Source organism: Pan troglodytes, chromosome 13 (assembly GCF_028858775.2).
Source record: "Pan troglodytes isolate AG18354 chromosome 13, NHGRI_mPanTro3-v2.0_pri, whole genome shotgun sequence".
NCBI lineage: Eukaryota > Metazoa > Chordata > Mammalia > Primates > Hominidae > Pan > Pan troglodytes.
Window position 1 is genome coordinate 93,081,905 of NC_072411.2, and position 25,108 is coordinate 93,107,012.

The 25,108-nt window shown below is 40.7% G+C and overlaps 1 protein-coding gene across 10 annotated transcripts in view; it reads right to left on the minus strand.

Annotated features, from left to right (window-relative positions):
- Nucleotides 1-12,814: 12,814 nt before the first annotated feature.
- The window catches only part of STAT4 (signal transducer and activator of transcription 4), a 145,387-nt gene continuing 133,093 nt past the window's right edge, over nt 12,815-25,108 (minus strand). For all 10 annotated transcript variants that reach the window (XM_063791398.1, XM_063791397.1, XM_063791396.1 and 7 more), the window contains 10 exons: nt 24,307-24,390; nt 22,440-22,538; nt 19,410-19,545; nt 17,795-17,844; nt 17,160-17,254; nt 16,739-16,875; nt 16,207-16,398; nt 14,689-14,755; nt 14,211-14,319; nt 12,815-13,105 (listed from right to left, as the gene is read on the minus strand). In XM_063791398.1, the coding sequence (XP_063647468.1) occupies nt 13,079-13,105; nt 14,211-14,319; nt 14,689-14,755; nt 16,207-16,398; nt 16,739-16,875; nt 17,160-17,254; nt 17,795-17,844; nt 19,410-19,545; nt 22,440-22,538; nt 24,307-24,390 (996 nt within the window). In that variant the 3' untranslated portion in view covers nt 12,815-13,078. The remainder of the gene's footprint in view (nt 13,106-14,210; nt 14,320-14,688; nt 14,756-16,206; nt 16,399-16,738; nt 16,876-17,159; nt 17,255-17,794; nt 17,845-19,409; nt 19,546-22,439; nt 22,539-24,306; nt 24,391-25,108) is intronic.

A 25,108-nucleotide genomic window follows, 5' to 3' on the forward strand; every position in this document is an offset into this window, starting at 1 on the left:
CTGTCATTGTCGCATTTCCCAACTAACCTCGTCTAGCTCCAGCACTCCCCCCATGCTTTTAATTCCCTGATTTCTGCCCCTTTGTACACACCGAATGGCAAGTCTTGCCCCTTACTCTCTTCACTTACCAAATTCTTATTCACCTGTTAAATCCCAGCCCAAATACTATATTCTCTTTCTAGAACCACCTCAACCTGTAGCAATTAATCTGGGGTCTCTGAATGACCAAATAATATATGTGTCTCTATTTATTTGGACAATAACTATACACTCTCTAATATTATGGTTTTTGAAGTGTCCAATCCTTATGCCTCCAAGATTCAATATTCCTGAAAGATAAACTATTTATATTTTCTTACTGTGTAACATATTGACTGCTTCAAAAAGCAATCAAACCAAAGCCAAACAAAAACCTAGAAATCCAGAATTTGACAGATACAAATGTGTGACGGTTGCCTTATAACAGTCAGCTTGGAAAGCTATATCTCTATATCAACAATGCCAAATTTGCAAAAGACACAAAACTAGAAAAAACAGCTAACACTATGTCTGTAGACTGTATTATTTTCAAATCTCTTCTGTCCCTTCCCACTGCTTGCCATGGTTCACTAAGGGTGGAGTATACCTCTCTGTGTGCTGTAACTCTGACCTTGGCCATGTGACTTGTTCTGGATAAAGGAATATGAACAGTTGTGATGTATATACCATCTGTCCTGAAACTGCGTGTTCTTTGTAATCAACTTGTTCTTGTGTGCTCCTTTCCTCTGCTAGGAGACAGCATGCCTCAGGTTCCCACGCTAAATCAAAATTCTAAATAATCTAAATATTCTAACGGACTGCTGCTGGTCTGAAACCAACTGGATACTATGTATGTATGTATATATGTATGTATGTATGTATTGATGACAGAGGCTCGCTCTGTCGCCCAGGCTGGAGTGCATTGGTGCAATCTCGGCTCACTGCAATCACCGCCTCCTGAGTTCAAGTGATTCTCATTCCTCAGCCTCCCAAGTAGCTGGGATTATAGGCCTACGTCACCAAACCCGGCAAATTTTTTATATTTTTAGTAGAGTCAGGGTTTTGCCATGTTGGCCAGACTGGTCTCACACTCCCGGCCTCAGGTGATCTGTCTGCCTTGACCTCCCAAAGTGCTGGGATTACAGGTGTGAACCACTGTGCCTGGCCTCAACTGGATAACTTTTTTTTTTTTTGAGACCAAGTGTCACTCTGTCGCCCAGGCTGGAGTGCAGTGGCGCGATCTTGGCTCCCTGCAACCTCCCCCTCCTAGGTTCAAACGATTCTCCTGCCTCAGCCTCCCATCAACTGGACAACATTTAAAACAATAAATGCAACTACTTGTATTGGATTTAAAAGAGCAACAAATGACAGGGTACACTTTGTCACCAGCAATCAATCAGAAGCAACAGGTAAGGTGAAATTTCCTATTTGCCACCCCTGAACTGGTGTACAGACAAAGGAGAGTCAAGGACAGTGAGGAATCCAGAAAATACTATCATATGATGAGTAACTGATGTGAAGTCACCGGAGTAACTCATAAGTTCACATGATGTTACAGTAGAAAGACTTAAGAACTACTCCACACTTCCCATTTGGAGAAACTGTATTTTGCTTGGAGAAAAGACAGTATCATTCCTATTCTTCACTCACTGTTTCTTTTATACCCAAATCATCCAGTTGTATTTACTTAGTTTATCTGCCTTGTTGCACAAAGCATTTTAAAGCAACTTATAGCAGAAATATCTACAATAACTAGATAAAGAATACAGTACAGCCTGCAAACCAGGGCAAAAAGATATCAGTTATGTAGTTTTCATTATATGAAACTGAAACTAAGAAGGCTCTCCTGATCAATGATTTTCAATAATGGCCACATTATTCCCTGCTCTGTTACTTCCCCGCCTTGCAGCAGATGTGACATTGTGACATTTAGAGTCTAGGCCTCAAGAGGCCTTACACACTTCGCTCTCAAAACCCTGCCCAGCCTCCATGAGAAGTCCGGCTAGCTTGCAGGAGCATGAGAGACCACACAGACCACAGTTGAATCACAGTAGTTGTTCAAGTTTAGACCTCAGATTTATGAGAGAACCCAGGCAAGATAAAGTGGGGGCCTGACCCAGGTGAACTGAACTCCCCAGCATACCCTAGATTCACAAGCACTGATAAATGGTTGATGTTTTACCAAAGTTTTGGGAATAGTTTCGTCTGTTATGCAGCAATAGATCACTCATAAAGAATTTATGAAATGAAGCAAAACATCCTACAACTGAATTCTAAAACAAGTAAGTGGAACTTAATTAAGTGGAACAGGTCCATTGCCCTTCCCAACCATGGGAATTTCCCCTGGAGTCTCTCATCCTTAAGGAATACTTTATCTGTGTCCTTACCACATTCCTATTAAAAAATACTTACTGGCTCTGTGCATTCTTTACAGCCTTGATCTATTTCAAAATGACAGCTACAAATCTGATGAACCAATCTATAGTAATATGTTTTAACTTTCCCTCTCCTTCCAGCTACCATTTTGCATTTCAGCTATATTGTCCCAATGTTTCTAATAATGTTATAAGCTAAATATCTGATAGTAGGAATTTCTAAAAATTCCAGTCAATGCCTCTTCACTTCTCCTCCTTTCTGTAAGGCTTGCTATTATACTGTGAATGTCACTTCATCAGTGTAAACTGTATTTGTTCATCTGTAATATAATAGAATTGAAATAAAAGATTTCTATCATTTCTTGTAGTTCTCTGGATTTGGGTTTTGTACAGTCACTTACCTGTCTTGGTGTGTGTATTTTCTTTCCAGTTAATAAGTACAAGAGGCCTCCTACATAGCAGCTGGTTAAAATGCAGGGATGCATATCACGGTTTGAACAAAACTGCAATATGTACATGACATATTTCATCCCAATATGGAGGAAAGCTATGAATACTTTTAGGAAAATGGCCATATGCAAGCAAGCTGTGTTCTTTACATGAAGGAAAAATAACACATCTACCAGAATTATATTGACGATTATAATGTAGGGAACACAATCTTTTTTTGGAAGTTTTTATAATATTCTTGAACTTACGGAAATCTGCTATAAGGAAGTGATCAGATATAGATGAAAGATTTATGCAGAATGATGTTCATAGCAGCTTCATTAGTAACAGTGAAAAATCAGAAACTGAATTTTCCAACTGACAGTTAAAGCACAATTCATATAGTAGAATATCAAAGTTAGGCTCTCAAAGACTATTTAATTTCACATTGGAAAATATCCACGTATAAAATTAAATGAAAATGACGGAAAGAAAACATAGTATTATCTTATTATTGTAATAATATATAGAAATGTAAATAAATGGAAACAGAGAGGGAGAAAGGAAAAATATTCTAAAATGTTAATGTGTCTGGGTAGTAAGTTATGTCTATGTAATTTATTTTCAGTGTTTACCATAAGCACTATCACATTCGCGGTCAAAAACCGCTCAGGAACGCTTTGGAGCCCTAGCTTTCCGAACGCAGGTAGAGCAGCCCGGGCCCGCCCACGCCCCTGGCTTTGCGCGGTGCAGTTTGAACCGCTTCGGAAACAGCTGGCCCGGCGCGCGCGGCGGGAGGGACGCGAGTGCTCGGAAGAGCCGCCCCACGTGCTTTCGGGGAAACTGCCCGGGAGCGAGAAGGACTGGGATTGAGAGGAAACCGAAAAGCGAAAGTTAGAGCCTGCGGGAGCAGTACGCAGGCGCAGCGGGGCTTTCCGGCAGCCCGCTTCCTCCCAACGGTTTCTGCCTGGCGGCGGGCGCACTGCTCGCACGCTCGCCCTGGGGCTGCAGATCGGCTTGCGGGACGGGGTCCCAGAGAGGCCGGTCCACGCGGCCCGCACGCGCGAGTGTTAGCTCTGCACACGACGGAAGGCGGAGGCGCGAGTGGCTGCCATTTCACCTTAGAGGGAGGGAGGGAAACGTGTCCTGATTTCTGCACCTAAGGTGCTGGAAACCTTACCCTTGCACTTCCACCGTTTCTTTGCTTGTCCTGAAAAGGTCTCTTTTACCCGCTTCACTTCGCTATCTACACAGTTTGCACTTGCACTAACTCAGATCTTGTCCTGTCTGGTAAGCTGTGACCCTCAGCCAGCCTGGGTAGCTGCCCTTGAACCAGAGGTTGGGGTCTGGCAGTTTCTATAGGCGTCCTTAGGCTCGGTCTGCAAGGGGCTTGCCTCTTTCTTCTGGGGTCTTCTCGCCCCCATGCCTTCTCAGTTGTGGTGATTATACCAGAAGGAACGTGGGAGAAGTATAACGGAGAATGCTTAGTCACTGGACAATGATTTCGAAAGTTCGGCTGGCCGAGGAAACAAGAGTTTTGGGTAATGTCTGTGACTTACTCAATGGTTCTAGGAGGCACGAGACTGAGTTTCTTTGGGCTCTGCTCGCCTACTCTTAAGGGGCTCTACCTTCTTAGGGTGAACTCGGCACCCACCTAGAACCTCCAGTGTGTGAAAGGGCCTACCTACCTCATTGGGCCCCAACCTCCAGCCTCTTGTGAGAGTGACGACCAGCCCCAAAATGGCTGCACACAAACAAGACCCTAAGGTACAGAGTCCTACTATGCAAATAGACGTTTATTTTCCCCTGTTAGAACAACACAGGACCAGCTATGTAATTTGCAGGGAGGGCCCGTTGCAAAATGAAAATGTGGGGTCCCTTACTCAAAATTAATGAAGAATTTCAAGAAGGCAACAGGAGAGCATGAAGCCAAGCGTGGAGCCCTTCTGAGTGCCTGCCCTGTGGAAGCCAGACCTAGGTGGGGAATTTGGGGGCATTTCTTGTATAGCAACCTTGTTCGATGTTCACTTAAATGAAGAAACAAATTTTATAACACCACTCACCTGTTTAAAAGCCTCTGCTGGCTTCAATTTGCAATAAGAATCCAGGGCCCGCCAATTTGGGCTCACCTACCCCTCTTACTCATCTTATCTCACCCCATACTTCACTAGGCTCCCCTCAATCCCCTTAGCCTCTTTCTGTTCCTCAGATACCCCAAGTTTTTACCTGCCTGAGCCCTATGCATACATACACTGGTCTTTTGGGATGCTGTTTTCCTGACTGTGTTCATGGACTGCCTCCTTCCCATTCTCTAGGTCTCAGTTCAGTCATCATCTCCTCAAAGACACCCTCATTGATTGCTTCTTCCAGTGACTGTATCACACTTGCAATCCTCATAACACTTGTTAAACCTATCCCTGTTTATTATTTGTCTGTTTTCATCTCTCCTCGCCAGCGTGTAAGTTCACAACAGGAGGGAGTTTGTTCTGTGTTACAGCCTTTTCCATCCAGTATTCCATGAGACAATTCAGTCTAATCCCCCAGGGTATCTATGTGTGTAATGAATTCCCTGCTCTCCTGTATATCTAGAATGTCACTGTATGCCATCCCTGGGAGAACTGAGAAAATCGTCAAGCAAATCACTTTCTGTGTCTTGTGGTTCAGAAACCCTGGTTAAGCAAAGCAATGCCTGATACAGGCATTTTCAAATATTTCAAAAATATTTTTTGAATGAATAAATGAACGTCACTGACCAACACTGAGATCAGGAATCACAGGTTAATTCAGCCATTCAGATCTCAGCACTGGCTCTAAGACCTATCGAGCCACAATTGAGGGGGGAAGAGAATAATGAGCATGCATAGCGCAAAAAACTTCCCTAAAGGATTTTTAATGAGAGCTCTACTCCTTCACACCCCTTCCAACCTCTCCCCTCTCTCTGCCCTCTCTGGACGGCAGAGTTCTTTCCGTTTGCAGCAGTCTATCAGTCTGTGAGATGTCTAAGAAGATGACTGTCAAGCCTGACATAAGAGTGTTGTGGAGGACTTTTTTTTTTTTGAGTCGGAGTCTTGCTCTGTCGCCCAGCCTGTAGTGCAGTGGTGCCATCTCGGCTCACTGCAAGCTCTGCCTCTCAGGTTCATGCCATTCTTTGTGGAGGACTTTTACTAGGGGCAGAAGTAGTAATGCCCTTGAGTGTAATGGAGAGTTTAGGGGAAATTTCAGGAACACTTGGTTCATCTATGAGTAGGTAGATGTCTAGGATGTTAGGCATGCATGAGATAATACCTAGCATCAAAGAGAAGTTAGAGTGAGCTTATAAACTGTAATTCTAGACAATGTCTATTGGAAGTTCAGGGTGAGGTAGGGAGGAAGTCCTCTCTGTGTGATCAAAAGCAAGTGTGTTTTGGTTAATCAGGATGAAGCATAACATTGGGGGCTGTTTCATGATTTTAGAGTTTGGAGCTGTTAGGAAGAGAATTTCAGCTTAGTTTTGCAGGCAGCCCAAGGAGCAAAGGAAAGGAAGGAACTAATGACTGTTCTCGATGTGTCCAAACACCAAATCATTAATAAATATTTATTCAGGGCCAGATTGTACTAGATTCCAGGGATATAACTGTGAGCAGGGCTGTCTTGGTCCGTGTACATACAGAGCTTGCTTAGAGTCTATTGAGGAAAATAGATGATATCATTTACACCAAAGGAGATAAGCACTGTGCCGGGGATGTAGAGGATGCTATGGAGGAAGCGTGGCATGACCTGAGCCATGCGCACACATGCGTGTGTGTGTGTGTGTGTGTGTGTATGTGTGTGTGTTTGGCAGGAAGGCTTTCCAGAGCCTGAAGAATGCGTAAACATTATCCAGGTGCAGGGATATATGGGATGGGGTTGGAGAATTGAGAGGATGTAGCAGGGGAAACAGAGAGAACATGGGCCATCAAAGAAACTGAAAGTAGTTCAGTCAGTCTTGTGTGCAGATGTTTTGGTGGATAAGAAGCTGTTGGGGAGGAGTGAAGAGAGATGAGTTGAAGACTAAGAGGGGACTAAATAATACGTGACTTTGGAAAGATCTGATGCGAATTGTGGTCTTTATCCAAAGCTGGGATTCTTAACTAGTTTTTGTGACATGGACCTCTTTGGCAGTCTGATGAAACCTGTAAGTTTTTCAGAAAATAATGTTTTTAGTTGAATAAGATAAGATGCATAAGATTCAAAAGAAAACCAATTACATTGAAATACTGATATCGAGCCAACTTTGTGATATATTAAAACCAACTTTGTGATATAGTAATATAAATGATTCTTTTTTTTGAGACAGAGTCTCACTCTGTCACCCAGGCTGGAGTGAAGTGGCATGAGCACGGTTGGCTGCAGCCAAGACCTCCTGGGCGATCCTCTCACCTCAGCCTCCAGAGTAGCTGGGACCACAGGTGCATACCACCACACCTGGCTAATTTAAAAAAAAAATTATATATATTCTGAGTAGAGATGGGGTCTCCTTGTGTTTCCTGGACTGGTCTCAAACCCTGAGGCTCAAGTGATCCTCCCACCTCAGCCTCCTAAAGTGTTGGAATTACAGGCATGAGCCACTGCACCTAGCCATGCACTTATTTACTAATGGCATTAAATAATAGGATTTAGCAGTGGGTCCAATTAATGCAATTTCAAAATTGTGCTTAGCATAAACAATATTTTGAGATGACTTTAATAATTATAATATGATATAAATGTGGTATGGGTTATGGTTTGCTGCCCATATAATTGAAGGAAATTAACTGTAGTTAGAAGTTAGTGGAAGTAAAACTGTAACTTTTGCCATCTAAATTCATGAGCCCTTTGAATTCTGTCCATACACCCCAGACAAGAACTGCTAATGCAGAGCATCATGAGCCGTTCAAAAATTTTAAGTAGGGAGTGAAATTATCCAATTTAAGTAGAGCCCTCTGTCTACATATGAAGCTGCATGAAATTGTTTTTTATATTTACTGTAAGGAAAGAGAGAATGTCCTTCCCCATGTTTTTATGGCATCCTCTTTGTGAGTGCTCTTGTAGAAATCTTCTGTCTTATAGTGGTGGTTATACAACTATATGAGTTTGTCAGAATTCATAGGCTGACACACCCAAAAGGGTGAATTTTACTGTATGTAAATTATATGCCGATAAACCAGACTTTAAAAAGTGCATCAATAAAATCAATAAATGTTCCTGGTCAATTTGGAAAAAAAGATATCTTTACTCTGTGTCAGAAATTGGAGTGTGTGTGCACAGAGGCCAAATGCTAAGCATGGACTGTCTGTCTACAGCTAGAGCAGAATACTGGGATGGCTTGACCTTTAATTCTGTTTCTTTTACTGTGGAGAGTTGCATGGGCCTCCCAAACTGCATGAGGTAAAGAAAGATCCCTTGAATTTGCCAGAGGTATATTCATTCTTTATGATTCTTTGGTGGGGTGGGGTTCTTGCCACCTTAGATTTTGATGAAATTCATTGGCTAGTTGCCTTCTTTCAGCATTTATTACAGATGAAGGCGCTGATAATCAGAACAATTAGTTAAAGTGATTCTTTAAAATAAATTTGAAAAGTCATTAGCAAAATATGTATCTGTGATTGATCTGGGATGGGTGAAAGGAGAGGTGAAAATGTGATTAATATTTTGAAACTAAGTTTCAAATATTTTGAAATTAAGAAAACCACGTGCCTTCCCTACTCCTTCTTGCTTCCTCTCTCACCATGTGATCTCTGCATATCCCAGCTTCCCTTCCCCTTCCTCCATAAGTGGAATCAGCCTAAGGCCTTCATCAGATGCAGGTACCAGTGCCATGCTTCTTGTAGAGCCTGCAGAACCATAAGCAAAATAAAGCTCTATTGTTTATAAGTTACCTAGCTTTGGGTATTCCTTTAGAGTAACACAACACAGACTAAGACAGAAAATTGGTACTGAGGACTGGGGGTTGCATTAAGGATACTTGCAAATGTGAAAGTGGCTTGAAACTGAATAACGGGCAGAGGTTTGGAAGAGTTTGGAGGACTCAGAGGAAGTTTGGAACTTCTTCTTTTTTTCTTTTTTTTCAGATGGAGTCTCGCTCTGTTGCCAGGCTGGAGTGCAGTGGCACGATTTTGGCTCACTGCAACCTCTGCCTCCTGGGTTCAAGTGATCCTCCTGCCTCAGACTCCCAAGACTGAGACTACAGCTGTGCACTACCACGCCTGGCTAATTTTTGTATTTTTTAGTAGAGACAGGGTTTCACCATGTTGGCCAGGATAGTCTCGATCTCCTGACCTCATGATGCACCCGTCTCGGCCTCCCAAAGTGCTGGGATTACAGGTGTGAGCCACCGTATCTGGTTGGAACTTCTTAGAGATTGATTTAGTGGTTGTGACCAAAATGCTGATAGAAATATAGACAATAAAGGTCATGCTGAGGAAGTCTCAGATGGAAATGAAGAACTTATTGAAAACTGGAGCAAAGGTCACCCTTGTTAAACAGTAGCAAAGAAGTTGGCTGCATTGTGTCTAGGCCCTATGGCTTTATAGAAGGCTGAACTTAAGAATGATGACCTAGGGTATCTGGCAGAAGAAATTGCTAAGCAACAAAGTACTCAAGAAGTGGTGTGGCTACTTTTAAAAGCCTATGCTAAATTATGGGAGCTAAGGAATGAATAGAAAGTGGAATTTATAATTAAAAGGGAAGCAAAGTGTAAAAATTTGGAAATTTCATAGCCTGGCCATGTGATAGAGAAGGAAAGAGCATTTGTAGGCAAGGAATCCAAGGGTTTGAGGAATCTGAGGGTGCTACAGAGCAACCATTGCTAAAGAGATTAGTGTGACTAAACCAGAGCCAAGTGTTACTAGTCAAGACGATGAGAAAAAGGCCCTGAAGGCATTTCAGAAACCTTTGAGGCTGACCCCTCCATCATAGGCCTAGAATCCTAGGATGACAGAATGGTTTGGGTAGAGGACAGGCCTAGAGACTGCTCCCTGTGACTAGTCTGCTGCTTCCTGTATCCCCACCACTCCAGATGGCACAGCCATGGCTCACATGGCCTCAGTGGCCCCAGGTGTGAGTCATGTCACAGCTCTGGAGGGCATAAGCCATAAGCCTTGCTGGTGTCTACACAGTATTAAGTCTGCAGGTGCCCAGAATGCAAAAGTCATGGAGGCTTGGCAGCTTCCACTTAGATTTCAGAGGATGTATTGGAAAGCCTGGATGCCCAGGCAGAAGTCTGCTGCGGGAGCAGAGCCAACACAGAGTGTCCTCCCTGGGGTAATGCCTAGTGGAGCCATGGGATTGGGGCTGCTGCTGCAAGGACCCAAGAATTATAGTCATCAGCAGTGTGCAGCCTCAGCCTGGAAAAGCCATGGGCATTCAACTCCAACCTGTGAGAGCAGCCAGTGGCCTTGGGAGTAGGGCTGCTTGAGACTGTGGGAGTCCACTCCTCATACCAGTGTACCCAGGATGCAAGACATGCAGTCAAGGATTATTTTGGAGTTTTAAAATTTAACATCTGTCCTGCTGGGTTTTGGACTTGATGGGGACTGTTACTCCTTTTTTTTGGAATGATTTCTCCCTTTTGGGATGGGACTGTTTATCCAATACATGTACCACCATTGTATCTTGGAAGGAAACAACTTGTTTTTGATTTCACAGTTAATTCGCCTTGAGTCTCAGATGGGACTTTGGATTTTGAAGTTGATGCTGGAACAAGTTAAGACTTTTGGAGCTATTGAGAAGGGATGATTATATTTTGCAGCATGAAGAAGACATGAGTTTTGGGGGGCCAGGGGAGGAATGCTATGGTTTGGATGTTTGTCTCCCCAAATCACATGTTGAAATTTGATCCCAATGTTAGAGGTGAGACCTAGTGGCGGGTGTTTGAGTCAGAGGGTGGACTTATGAATAGATTAATACCCTCCTATGGTGCAGGGCATGAATAAAATTCTTACTCTGTTGGTTCTTTTAAGAGCTGGTTGTTATAAAGAGCCTGGCACCTCCCCACTCTCTCTCTTGCTTCGCTTCTTGCCATGTGATCTCTACATACACCGGCTTCCCTTTGCCTTCTGCCATGAGTAGAAGCAGCCTAAGGGCCTCACATGCAGATGCAGGTTCCATGCTTCTTGTGCACTCTGCAAAACCAAATAAATCTCTTTATGAATTACCCAGCCTCGGGTATTCCTTTATAGCAACACAAAATGAAATAAGACACCCCCACAAAAATGATTTTTGGAGTACAAGATTCACAATCTTGAGAAATAACTCTTAACTCTGGGGTCAATAATTTAGTTTTGATTTTCTGAATCTAAATAAAAATAGCCACTTATTGAACTTTTATAACGTGGCCATTGTCCATATTATGGAAAATGAACTACAGATGTCCTTCATTTTCTACCCCCAAATAACAATGATGACTGTGATCACATAGAAAACCTTGGCAGTCTGCTACCAGGCTCTAAATTGACAAGTTTTTAAAACTTGTAGGAGTCCATTGTACTTTTGATAAATTCCAGGGAGCAAAGAGCTTCTGCAACCTATTTTGTCTAAATCCAATTGTTTAAGAGCACTTCCTGGTAGGAAATTACTTCTTTAAAGATAAAACTGTAATAGTCATGCTCCAGTTTAAATTATTTCATCCAATTCTGCTGCCAGTTGATACACATGTGTCAGACAAATTTTAGAAAACCGGGTTTTGTGGAGAGAAGTAGAGACTGGGAGGATGCACCTCCAGTTAGATGCACCCTTCCATCAAACAGATGCCTCCACCCTAAAAGCATTTAGGCGCTCACAAAGGAGTAAAGGAACTGGCCTTGGGGCAGGTGGAGAGTTTGTTCCATAGGAATAATCTAGGAGCCAGTTGGGCACATGTGGGTGTGATGAGATTGCTCAGATGGAATCTCTCTAAGGGAAAGGGCAGGTTATAGTAAAAGCTTTTTTTCCTTTGAACTCTTTTCCATCAAACATTAGCCTCTGCCTATTTGGTTTGCCTGGAGGACAGGAGGTGGGCAGAAGGAATGAAATAAGAGCCCTTCGGAGGGGGCTGCCATCTCTGACTTTGCAGTCAGGGCTCACCTTGAAACCTGGTTCTGGATTTTTCTGCAGCTGGCATGGCAGATGCCTCAGTAGCCTTACTTCCTCAACGGATTCAGCAGCATCCCCAGGGCTCAGCAGGCATAGAGAGCTCTCCAGGTCTTGAGCACTGGAGAGCTCCATGCTATTACTAAGGACAGCAGCTGGGCAATGGCACCACTAAACATCCAGTAGGGGTGAGGCAAGGACCAAAATAGACTTGCAATTCACATACATTACTATCCAGGAAACCAACTACCCTTCCTCTTTACTAGAGAAAATTGAAGGAATGGAACATCTCATCCTAAACCTCTTTCCCCAGTCTCAGGTTGGATTCTTAGGACCAGAGAGACTATTAGAGCTGGGAAAGATCATAGAACCCACATAGTCTTACCTCTTCTAGAGATGAAGAATGAGCAACCTATGAATAAAATCAGTTACCCAAGGCCAGAGTTGTTATTCTCCTAGTCCTCATTTCATCCTCCTAGTCCTCATGAGTTTTTTTTAATTATTATTTTTTTAACCCATGTGTCTGCTTACAATACCTGTAAAATCAGTGCAGTTTGCCCAAGATACCACCAGGAATGCCTCTGGATCCCTCCTCCTTTGGAACCAGCAGCTGTTGAACCCCATAGTTGGAATAACATTGACATGGCACTAAGGAGGCTTCATAATTCAACCCTGGATGCCCCGTGAATTTCTGCTAATGTCCCATCACGACTTTCCTCTTGGATCTACTGTGATCACCATGCCTGCTAGCGTTCATCATACTGATTGGCTGATTTGGCTTTTCCCTCACGCCTTCTTGCTGAGGTGTAGGTGTGACTTTATTATTCTTGACCTACCCTGAAACATTAACACTTACATCTTCTAGCTAAAATCGTAGTAACACCAGAGAGACAAAATCAGAAATAAACCAAACACAGGCAAGCGAGTCTTCTGTTAATATTGTTATTAACACTGGTTTCTTAAAGTTGTCTTATCTTGCAAGTTTATCTGAAGCTTTGGTTTCAAGCATTTCAGTCACAACACTCCCAATTGGGGAGTGCCACGGGAGTGTGAAGAGAGCTTCAGATGTCAAACATTTCCTAGAACGTGGTATTTACAAAGCTGAAGAAATAAAATGTGGTTATTGGGCAAAGAACAGTCTTTAAACTTTTTCATTTGCTTCCTTTCTTGGTGTGTCAGAGTTTATCCTGTCATTCAGCAGAATAAGGAGACTTCATCTAAAATTAAAAATGAAAATAATCTTTGAGGAAACTACTGGTTTTCAAATCAATCACTATTTCTTGTGCAAATAAACGTCCTCTTTTCTATGAATTACTCCATAATTTTTCTATTACCTAGTTAAAATACTTAAACTAAGTATTTCCAAAAGTAATTGGGGTTGATCAGTCTGAAATAAAAGGTACCTTTCAAGGAGACAGAAAAGTGTTTTAAGAAAAAGGCCTGTTTATCCACCAAAAACATAATGAGGAAATGGGTGCAAAATGTAGCAAATGTTCAGTTAGACATAAATAACTTGACGATTTAAGGGAACTAACATTAGAATAAGCTATCAAAGGAAAGTGAATTTTTCATCTATGGAGATCTTCAAGAGAAGGACTAAAAGCCAGCCAGATAAAAATTTTTTGAGGCTTAGGGTCTCTCCAAGTTTCTATTATATTATTCTGATGTATGTTCACTTTCATGTAAATTGGGGGTTTGAACCCATTGACAGTATTGGTGGATAAGAGCAAATAGCATGCATCCCAAATAACATTATTGCATTAAAGATTATGACTCATTTCTCAAAAAGGAGAGCATTATTATGCCATTGACTGTTATTCATATATTATTGATGAGGCTCCGGGTTCTAGAAATGCAAGTCACAATCAAGAAAAATTGCAATTTGTGATGTTTGCACTGTTAAGATAGCAAACTGGGTTTACTAGATAGTAAGTAACTAGTAAACTAGATAGTATACTAGGTTTATAAATATTGACCAATAAATGCTGTTTGCTAAAGTAGAGAGTGGTGGGGAGTGAGGGGGCCCATGGTGCAAGTAGGGATAGTGTGCTTGAGTAGGGTATAGGAATATTTTGCCCTCTGGTGGTTTCTGGTGGAAACAACGTAAAGCAGTTTAAGTAAGTGAAGGTGTCTGCTTTCAATACCCATAATATCAGCAACACGCAGGACCATCCAGACACCTTTTGTGTTATGCTCATGAATTTGTTCCAATAAATGTGTTTTCTCCCTACCCAGGCAGTATTTCAGCCCCTTTGATTCACACACCACCTTTGCATCATTGGAAACACCTTTGACCAGCAATGGAAAATAAAGGGAACATACTGCAGTTTCAATTGTTGTGGGACTCAGGTTTTCTCTCAACACCGCATACACACTTGGAGACATGGGAAGAAGGTCTGATGGAGAATGTGGCTCCGTTGAATCACTTCGGCTTAAAGAGATAACAAGGTCAATATGGACAAGGATTAAAAAATAATAATAGCTCACGGTGACTTACTATGTCAGGAACTCATTTCTAGGGCTTCATCTATTTGTGACACTGAGTTATCTAATTCATCATTTCATATCAGAACACTCAACTTACTGTGGCATATATGGCATATAAAAGGGGAATTTTATAATTTTAGGCACAATAGATTGTGGTAAGTGTGCCCTGAAGGCTAGCTTTATGTATTAAAGGAAATGGGACATTGCACATTACAATGCTTTGTTCTCAGTTATGTGTACTCTGCTCTACCTTTAAATCTCCTATAGGAAAGCTTTTTATAAAAATATTTCACATGTGACTAACATTACTCACATTGTTGAGATGGGGATAAAAACAGAAGGAACATAACCTTTGTCACCCCTTTCTGTTGGTCTTGAAACTGGAAAACAAAAAGGCACAATGTTGGGGAAAAAAATGTCAATATTATCAATACAACTGGGGAAAAAAGAGTCTAGAAAAATATTAACAATGATAAGAGGAAGAGAGATAACGCAGTTGTTCGGTGATACACAAAAATGTTTTGTTAAATAGGGGACACAATCTTTTAGATAAGCATAAAATGTGCAAGAAGAGAAAAACAAATCTCTTGGCAGGCCTAATCTGACTTTACATATTAATGCCTCTAAACTGTGTGGGAAAAATTGAGAATCAACTCTATTACCTGTTTTCTACGTTTCATTTATGTTTGATTATAAGGACTGATTGAGTCATGTTTTGGGAGATAACCCAAACATAATAACCCAGTTCTTTTCATTGAAATTGACACCAATCAGAATCTTATGATTGCAAACGTTCTTGAAGTACAGACGTCAGTGTTCCCAAAAGTATCATTGTACTGTAGTAACAGTCATGTGCAAACCTCACCTTGGAAAAATTCCCCAAACTTCTCTGGTATACCATGTTGAACTAGTATTTGTTCCAATTTTCCAACCCTAATTTGTTGCATTGATATTTGTTATTTCATTTTTATCAGTTGTTGAAAGTCACTGAAAAGCCACAGGTTTGTTTGATTTTATTTTCTTTTGTATTTTTGTTTATTTCAGAGGGCATGAAGTCAGGTGGCTGCAAGTCTGTAAGTGACAACTGTAGGATATTCTACATGATGGTGCCCAAAGATTTAGTGCTATAGATGAAGATTTTTATGGATTGTATACACTTTCGTTAAAGAAACAGAATGGTGAACGTACCTTAAAATTGCATAGTAATTTAACAAATTTTCTTTTATGTATTCAACAAATATTTACTGAATGCCTGTTTTAGCCAGACATTGCTCTAGGTCCTAGGATACAACTAGGAAAGGTAGGCTGGGAGTGTGAGGGAGGGAGAGGATGAAGCAGAGATCCACAGGTCCCCTCCCTGGCAAATGAACAAATACCCTGAGTTGTAAGACTACAGTAAGGTTAAAAATATAAAACTTATAAACCCTGGGGTTCCTTTGCAATATACAGACTTGTTTTACTATTAAAAGCTTCTCATCATTACCCCCTCTTTCTTTTCCTTTCCCTCAGTCATAGACATGAAGCCTGCACCACTTCTGTCTTACAAAGGAGAAAACTGAAGCTCTCCAAGTGGCTATGAGAGGCCCCCATGGCCATGGTGAAGTTTAGTTACAGCTGCTTACTCTGCTAGTGTTAGAAAGCCCAGCGGTGCCTTTTCAGGAACTGCTGACATACCGCTTCATTTCTAAGGCTTTGACCTCCACATGCCCTTAGATCTTACAGAAATCAGAGTAAACAAGAAGGGGAACTTCATTTACTTTGCTCCAATATGAGGTTATTTTCCAAAATCTTAAGGAAAAAACAAAAACAAAAACAAACAGAAAAACCTAACCTTCGCAAGGCTGAGAGCTGTAGTGTTTACCGAAGGCTTTGTCTTTGGGAATGTCAGGATATAGATACTTCAGAGGGTTTTCAGGAATGTTTTCAGCCATAATAACTTTGTAGTCTCGCAGGATGTCAGCGAATGGCAGAGCAGACAACCGGCCTTTATTGTAGGGTTCTACAGAGTGGAATCTCACTTCCCCTTGAAAAACAGAAATTGGAGAAATATACAGGTTCCTGTACACATTCCTTGTGACCATTTCTTCCCTGCCCACATTATCTTCATGCCACTGGAGTGACTTGTCAGTTCATGTCACTTCAATGTCAGACCTTCTGCTGTCTGGACAGTATAGATTGTGCATACGATAGACTTTTTGGAATTCATAGGTGCCCTGTTCTGAGACAACTGCAACTACTAATATTCAAGCCCACTGAATACATCACAAACAGATCAACACACCATACACTTCCAAAAACTGAAATCCCAGTAACCAAATTTAAGAAAACTAATTTCACATGAATAAACATTAGTGAGTATATACCACTTTCAGAATGGTCCACCCAGGTGAAAGTTATTCCTCCGAGATGGCTTTCACTGAATCTTAATAAAAAGGTGCCAGGCATTTTATCCTTTAGCAACAGCCGTTCCTTCTCTTTGCTAACAAAGCCCATGACATACCTAAAAATAGAACATGCATTATTTCATCTGATCATTATTGGATTTTCACTTATTGCATTTACAAAGACCTACAGTTTGTTTTGGGTGTAATCAAAAGTCATTCTTACCTGAAATACTCTTATATAGATTAATATACATAGTGCTACTCCACAAAGAATAAGAAATTGCAACTTTTTTTTTCTGTGGTACTAAACATGCTTAAGAGAAAAAGAAAGAAGAAAACCAATAACAACAGAAAAAAAGAACATAATTAACTCATATGAAAAATATAGCCTATAACTTACCCATCAATCCAAAGGGGAAGAATGTGTTTCTTAATTAGATCCAATATTGCTTCAAGCCATGTCCAAAAGGTAAATGATTTACCAGGTAAATGTTCCTACAGGAATAGACAAGCACATTAAGACGATGATTATTTAAGTAATAATGTTGATATAATAATTTAAGTTCAATTTTTCACCAAAATATTATCTTTAAACTGGACAACACCTTAATTTCTTTAAAAAATATTCTTGGCCTGGTGTGGTGGCTCACGCCTGTAATCCCAGCACTTTGGGAGGCCAAGGCGGGCAGATTATGAGGTCAGGAGATTGAGACCATCCTGACTAACATGGTGAAACCCCATCTCTACTAAAAATATGAAAAAATTAGCCGGGCGTGGTGGTGGGTGCCTGTAGTCCCAGCTAATCAGGAGGCTGAGGCAGGAGAATGGCATGAACCCGGCAGGCAGAGCTTGCAGTGAGCCGAGATTGTGCCACTGCACTCCAGCCTGGGTAACAGAGCAAGACTCTATCTCAAAAAAAAAAAAAAAAAAAATTATTATCTGGGAAATTCTCAAAACCCCACATAGTAATAGACTTAGAAAGGAACATTGTATTAAAAAAATGTATCTAAATGATGTTTCCCCGACCGTTTGTACCTTGCAGAACTTGGCCCAGGTGAGGTGACCATCACTGTAGCTAGATTGGACTGAAATGAAAGAAAAGAATGAAATTTTTCACTGGACAATGAGATGCTTCGATTTTGTGCTCAATTTAGATATTTTGCCTCTTCCCTTTCAAGCATTTCTTAAGCACTTGATATGGGTTTGCAATGTACTGAGTGCTAGGTACAGTACAAATACAAGACATCATCCTTGTTCCTAAGAAATTTATTATCTAGAAAATAAGCTTTTTGGTGGAGGAGCTAACAATGGCTTTAGAAAGCAGGTGGGTATCTAGGATATGTATGGGTAGAATATAAATTGTCAGAGGAGATGAAGGAGGCCACTCCAGAGAGCAAGAGTAATATAGGACGAAGCATGATGGATATGGAGAAGGCTCATGTTGGAGACAGGAAGAGCTGCCTAATGTCGGTAAATGAACATTATAAAACAAATTTGTGTAAGTCAGGTATAGCTAGATTACCAGGAATGTTGCCTATTAAGATGGAAAGAATGGACTAGAAATCTATTAGATAGTAGCCATTGGCTGTTTTGATCCACAGCAGTGAAAGGATGCAAGAGTTTCCATCTAAATTTTTAAGGACATTATACTCATAAGAATAATTTGATAAAGGTCTGAAAGGATATGGTTTCTATCTATACTACATGTTTAAAAGCTTTAGTCACTCTAACAAATGTTTATTGAATGCTATTGCTGCTTATGAATTAAATAAGGATCAAAACATGTATTTCCATTAAGTAAATTTTGTGATATTTTCCAAAGTCCTAATGTATTTAGGTACCTATTGATCCAAGAGTAGATGCAAGTGGCAAGCATCCCAGCACCATGTGAGTCAAGCTTAAATCACACATGATTCTACTTCTGCACAAATGGATCTTTGGCCCTAATTTAACTAGAAATGCATATAGATCTAATTTTAACTCTTTTTTTGGTGTTAAATATGTTAAACCCCGACTTGTCAAAATACAGATCTCTTAGAGACTTTTTAGAAAATGTTTGGATTATAGTTGGCACATGTAGTACCAGTGACTCTATTTTGCAAACTTTAGAAATCTCAGTCAAAGCTGAAACTTTCTTGGTATGCAGAATTAAGTATTGCCCAGGTGGTTTAAAACTTCTATTACATTTCCTAGACCTAGTGAAGAAATCAGTCATTTTCCAGTTGGTTAATGTCAATTGAGACGTTCGTATGAATGATCATATGAGGCACCATTAAGGGTTCACCTCATATTTAGTGGAAATATACCCTGGAGACTGGGGTGGGGAATAGACAAGGAGGGGCTTTAGACCTGGACAGGTCTGGCCTGCGGCTTGGTGCTGCTGTGTACTAGCCATGCAGCCGTGGCAAGTCACTTGACTTCTGCACTCCAATCCAGTCATTTATAAAATTGGTAGAATAAGCTGAGCTTTGCAGGACTTTCCTGAGAATTAAAAATAATATAACACTTAGTTCTGTGCCTGGCAATATAGTAGGCATTGAATAAATTATGATTATCATCTTTATTATTAGTAGTAGTAATAGCGTCCTGGTTATTTAAAAGCCTGAGGGCCAAAAACAGAGGCAAATCCTCTCTATCTACCAGCTCTCACCTGTAAGCTTCTCTGCCAGCATATGGAGTTGATCTGAGTTAAGACCACGACCAACGTACGATGAAAACTGCCAGCTCATCACCTCCAGTAGTTGACTCAATGTGGCAGGTGGAGGATTATTAAAGAAAACCAAGTTCTGAAATAGAGTCAAGATGATAATTTGTTAATTATCTTACAGCGGGTAGCTAGTGAGGTGTGAGCAGGGCAAGAGAGGTCTCCCCCTCTCCCCACACACATACTAGGAGTGTTGGGTGACCATTAGGTGATAGTCAGGCAGTTAACTGTTTCTCTAAAGTCATAATTGGTCACAGCTGGTGCCAAGGAACAAGCGTGTCCTAATAGAAAACACCTAAAACTGTTCAGCAGCTTCCCAGTATGATCTCAGGAGTGGGGAGAAGTAACAAGACCTCTGAAGAATGCCAACCCCAAATCAAGAGGTCAAGCTGCACACTTGGCTTCTCAAGTTGCCCGCTTGGCCCTCTTCCAAGTTGTACTTTCCTTTCCTTCCTTTTCTGACTGTTCTAAAGCTTTTTAATAAACTTTCACTCCTGCTCTGAAGCTTGCCTTGGTCACTCCTTCTGTCCTATACTCCTCAGTTGAATTCTTTCTTCTGAGGAGGCAAGAATTGAGGTTGCTGCAGATCCATACATATTCGCCACCAGTAACAATTACGCTTATGACACTGTAATTCAATATATAGGATTCCTAATTTAAAGTCTTTTGGCCAACCTAAGTAAACATAAAATATCATCTCATCTCTGTTGTTCTTAAGACTGATGTGGTCTTTTCCTAAAAGTCTCCTTGTTCTTTGAGTATAATATAATCAGGGCTCCATCTTTCTTCAGAAGCATCGCTTGACATCTCTTTAACTTTTCCGTATCAGTCTACTCATGCAAGTACTTAACATTGTCCAAAAAGTAATTTGACAGATACTCTTTTCTAAAACAATATTCATCCTAAACAAAACTTATATCATATTATTTAATTGGTTTATCGTGGGGTTGGCACAAGTTTTACCTTGACCAGACCAATCATCCCAAAGTGCTAGAAATGGTAAAGTCCCAGGCTAGGGAAGGTGACCCTACAATATTATGATTAACCTCAAATACCTATTTTATGGACACCATAGTAGTCTTTTCTTATTTGCTCTACATAATTAAAAAAAACAAAAACAGAGAAATGATCTCGCTCTGTTGCTCAAGCTGGACTTGAACTCCTGGGTTCAAGAAACTCTCTTGCCTCAACCTCTCAAGTAGCTGAAACTACAGGTGTGTACCATTGTGCCCAGCGAAATAAGAGAATATTCTGTGTGATCAACTACAAACGAGATTGTGCCAGAAACCAGGTCAATAGTGAAACATAAGACTCTGTCCCAGATTACTGGAAAACAGATGTGTGAAACTCAAGAAACATGTTTCAAGAAGAGGAAAGGAAGAATTCAGAAATCCAGTGCGGTGCCTGGAAAAGGCCGTTGTGAACAAGAGCTAAATTGGGCTTAGATTAATCAAGAAAAAGAACCAATTCAAGAGATTTCAGAAGGTGGGAATGAAAGAGGACACAGCATCCAACAAGGAATGGGCAATAGGAAGAGGAGGAATGAAGAGAAAGAATTTCTAGGGAGATGGTTTTTTGTGAACCTGAGAATGGTGCCTGGAAAAGACCAGAAAGCACAGAATACAATCAAGGCCTAAGGGCTTAGGTTTCAAAGCAGGATAGAATTAAGAGGAGAAACCAGGATTAGTTGTTTAGACTGGTTCTGTAACTAGGCTGTGAATCTGTGTTTTAGGAGCTGTATATTATCTATAGCTCTAGATTCTCATCCTAGAGCCATGTAAATTTGGGATGATGGGTGTGATGACTTTGGTGCCTTTCTTACAGAAGGAGGTTGCTGAAGAAAGCTAAGTGCAGCACTGCTCTGTGAGGCTGGAGGACAGAGAAGTATCCCATCACTCCTTCTACTCCCTGGAGTTGGAAGAAAGCTGAACATGTGTAGATCTAATGGGGATCAGCATTTAATCTCAGGGGCATTGGCTGTCCTTCGCCTTAAAGATCAGGCGATTTCTCTGGTAAGTTCTGCTCTTTTGGGGGCACCCTGCACAGTCTTCCTCTCTGCAATTAGTTTGTCTCAGATGCTAGGGCACTTGAGGAGGAGAAGGAGTAGGCCTGAGTCATTTTCCTCGTTGTTTCCTTCTTAGAACATTGAATCAAAGGGAAAGAACACTAACAGCTGATTCATTATGATCTTGTTCTTACTACTGGGATCTAAAGTAGAAGAATTCTTCCCTTTGGAGGGAACATTTGCTCTGAATTAAGAAGAAATGTTGTTATTTACATCTGACCTATTTTCTCTAGACCTTAGTGGTTTCCAGGACAACACACTGAGGTTTTGAAGGAGGGGTGCAAGGGGAAGTGCTGACTCATATTTTTTGCCACTCCCTTCCCTGGTTGTCTTATAAGAAGAGCATCTATTCACTGCTTGCTTTATGACTTGAGGCCAATTTTGGGTCAGTGTCACAACGACCAGATAGCATTAAAACCCAGCTTGAGCCTAGGATGGATGAAATCTGTAATCCACTTGAAAATGTGCACTGTCAGATTACGATTAGGCAAGATTGATGAATATTCTACTTACTTACTTGGAAACCAATTCTCTACCTTTGTAGAAGAGACTGCATGGACAAGGTGGGACCAGAGCAGCTGGGGAGGTAAGAAGTTTCCTTCAGCTTAGTTAACAGAGTCATAGGATGGCCCTGGAACTCTCTGGTACGCACATAGTTGGGAGCTGAGCAGACCCTCAGAAATAACAAATCCCTGTTACTTTTGCTAGCAGAACTCTCTCAGGGTCCACATATATCAGAACATACTACTTTAAATATGACATGAGAGGAAACATACAACTAGAAATACTAGAAATAAAGCAACTCTCACCCCACACCCCACTGGCACACACATGTTTTGATGCAGATGTGTTTGTTGGCAATAAAACAAATTGAATAGCATTAAAGAAGTTGAGGTAGAAATAGAGTCTACCTGGGAATCGTTGGTTGACACGTTGTACCAAATGATGGATGCCCAAGCATTAGGTAACTGACTGACATTGGAAATCATCACCACAGGCAATGAGCTGGTCTGGTTTGGGGGGAAAAAAGCGTAGTTATTACAGGTAGTCCCACCTTACATTGATCTTATGCTTGACCCTCGCCTCTAAAGGGCCAATCTCAAGCCAGCCCCACACCTCCAGTCCTGATGTCCATGGTGCCCTGGTCACTGAAATGACTTGTGAAGGCCATGGAACTTTCTGACCATGCATGAGTAAGGGCACAGAGAGGAAAGAGCAGGAATCCTTTCAGAGTGCTCAGTCAGGCAGCTTCCCAGTATCTCCCCTGACATCACGGACACATTTATACTTTTTAAATGTCACCCACTGTCTCAAGTGCAATATATTAGAGAGTCTATTGAATTAGCAACAATCTTCTCTATAAGTTAAATAAAAGAATCTATTTTAAGTTTATCTCTGGAATGAATCGGTACCTTCAAATTATGACCTAACACCTAATTAACATAAACACTGGAAGTGGGAGGTTTCTATTGTAAAAATAGGAGAGATAAGCTATGGGAGATAGAGCCGTCTGTGCTATTGTTACAGAACTAACTCAATTTAGTACTCTTGGTTCTGTGGTTTTCTACTTTATGAGATAAACAGGCTTTTACAAATTAGCTTGGGAAACTAATCAACTTACAGTACTCTTTTCCCAATAACAGACATCAGATTCCTGTAGATGGTAAAATACCCATTTGAGGAACTTTAACAACTCATAAAAACAGAGGTTTAGGGAAAGGAGGTGAGGAAGGAATCTATGAAAGCTTTTGCAAACGTATTACCATCATTAAGATAAAAGAGCAAAGGCAGAATTCTAAAACAATATACTCCACAATAGGATCATATTCAGGGTGTGTGAGATTGTGTTTGTTCATTCATGCACTGATTCATTCATGGTGTCCTGCCTTCAAGGAGTGCATAGTCAATTCATGTTCAATTTAATTCCAAAAGTTTCTTTATTCTTTCTTTGAGTTTAGTGGTGATTGTTTTATGAGGATCAAAGCAACATACTGTAATGTTCCTATTATTTGTCTTTGCTCATTATGTTAGATAAATCTTCCTTCTGTGAGTTTTTATGTAAAGTTAAATTTTTGAAACTATATTACTACAAAAAAAAGAAAATATATCACTACATGACATAAGTTCAAGGATTCTTATTTCTCTTTAGGCTTTCCACTGAGTGTTCATGACTCAGGAAATCCCAGAAAACAAACAAACAAGAACTTGAGCAACAAATTATTTAATGTATATAAAGTTCATAATACTCTTGAGCTTTTTATTTTATTTTATTTTATTTTTTATTTATTTTTTTGAGACTAGGTCTCACTCTGTCACCCAGGCTGGAGTGCAGTGGCATGATCAGCACTCACTGCAGCCTCCACCTCCTGGGCTCAATCAATCCTCCTGCTTCTGCCTCCTGAGTAGCTGGGACTACAGGCACATGCCACCACACCCAGCAAATTTTTGTATTTTTAGTAGAGATGGGGGTTTTCACCCTGTTGCCCAGGCTGGTCTCAAATTCCGGGGCTCAAGCAATCCACCCACCTTGGCCTACCAAAGTGCCGGGATTACAGATGTGAGCCACTGCACCCAGCTACCCACAAGCTTTTATCATATATATTTAACTAAAATATTATGTTAACTAGTGAATATTTGACATATTGACTTTCTAAATTAAAACAAAATAATGAATATGGAATGTACTAAAACCTAGAAAAGACCGAGCTTACATCTATTAATGCTGACCAATTCTTGCAAATGCCATTAGTAAATAGTGTATGTTCTTAAAACACCTACCTCCAAATCTATGGTCAGGCCATAGAGGCAGATCTGTGTTTCAAATGTTATGGAATGAAGTTCTTCAGTCACCATGTGACAGCCCTAAGGAAGAGAGAAATAAATTGTTACCTCACAAATGCATACTATCTAATAGAAGACTTGTTTCTATATAAATTAATATATTTATTAATAAATTAATAAAGTAAATACCCCCAAACAGTCTCTATTATTGAACATTCCCTCTTATTGTTTTAAAAGTTATATACAGTTTGGAAAATCTTCATTTCCCCAAACAGAATGATTTTAAGTCTTCAGAACAAGATAATTTCTGGCTTTAAAAATTCTGGCATAGTTTTTTTTCAGTTGAAATTTAGACAAGTTTTTCCTTATTTTAATGTTTGAAAATTGGTCCTTTTGATTTACCAAATGTTAATAAAAGCAATCCATATATGCATAGGTATACAGATACAAGTCTTAGTGTCACAATGAATCTGTTCAAAAAGAATGCAAGACCTCCTTCTGGTTTAACATGGTAGGCGGAGTACATGTATTTTCCTCTGTTCCCTCCAGACACTCCAATAAGGTAATAGCTGGAGTTTTATTCACTTTCCAATAAAGTAAAACTGTAATCTAGATCCCTGAGTGATAGGTAGGGGAGTGTAGAGTGAGGGTAGAAGAAAGAACCCAGAGGTTGAAAGCACTGAGCTCCCTGAGGCTGCAGAAAAGAAGACTGCAGACCAGGATGTGCTGTAAGAGCCCCAGCTCAGGCAGTGAGGTCTCCACCCCTCCAGACCTGGGCACAGGAGGGAGGTTTGCTCTT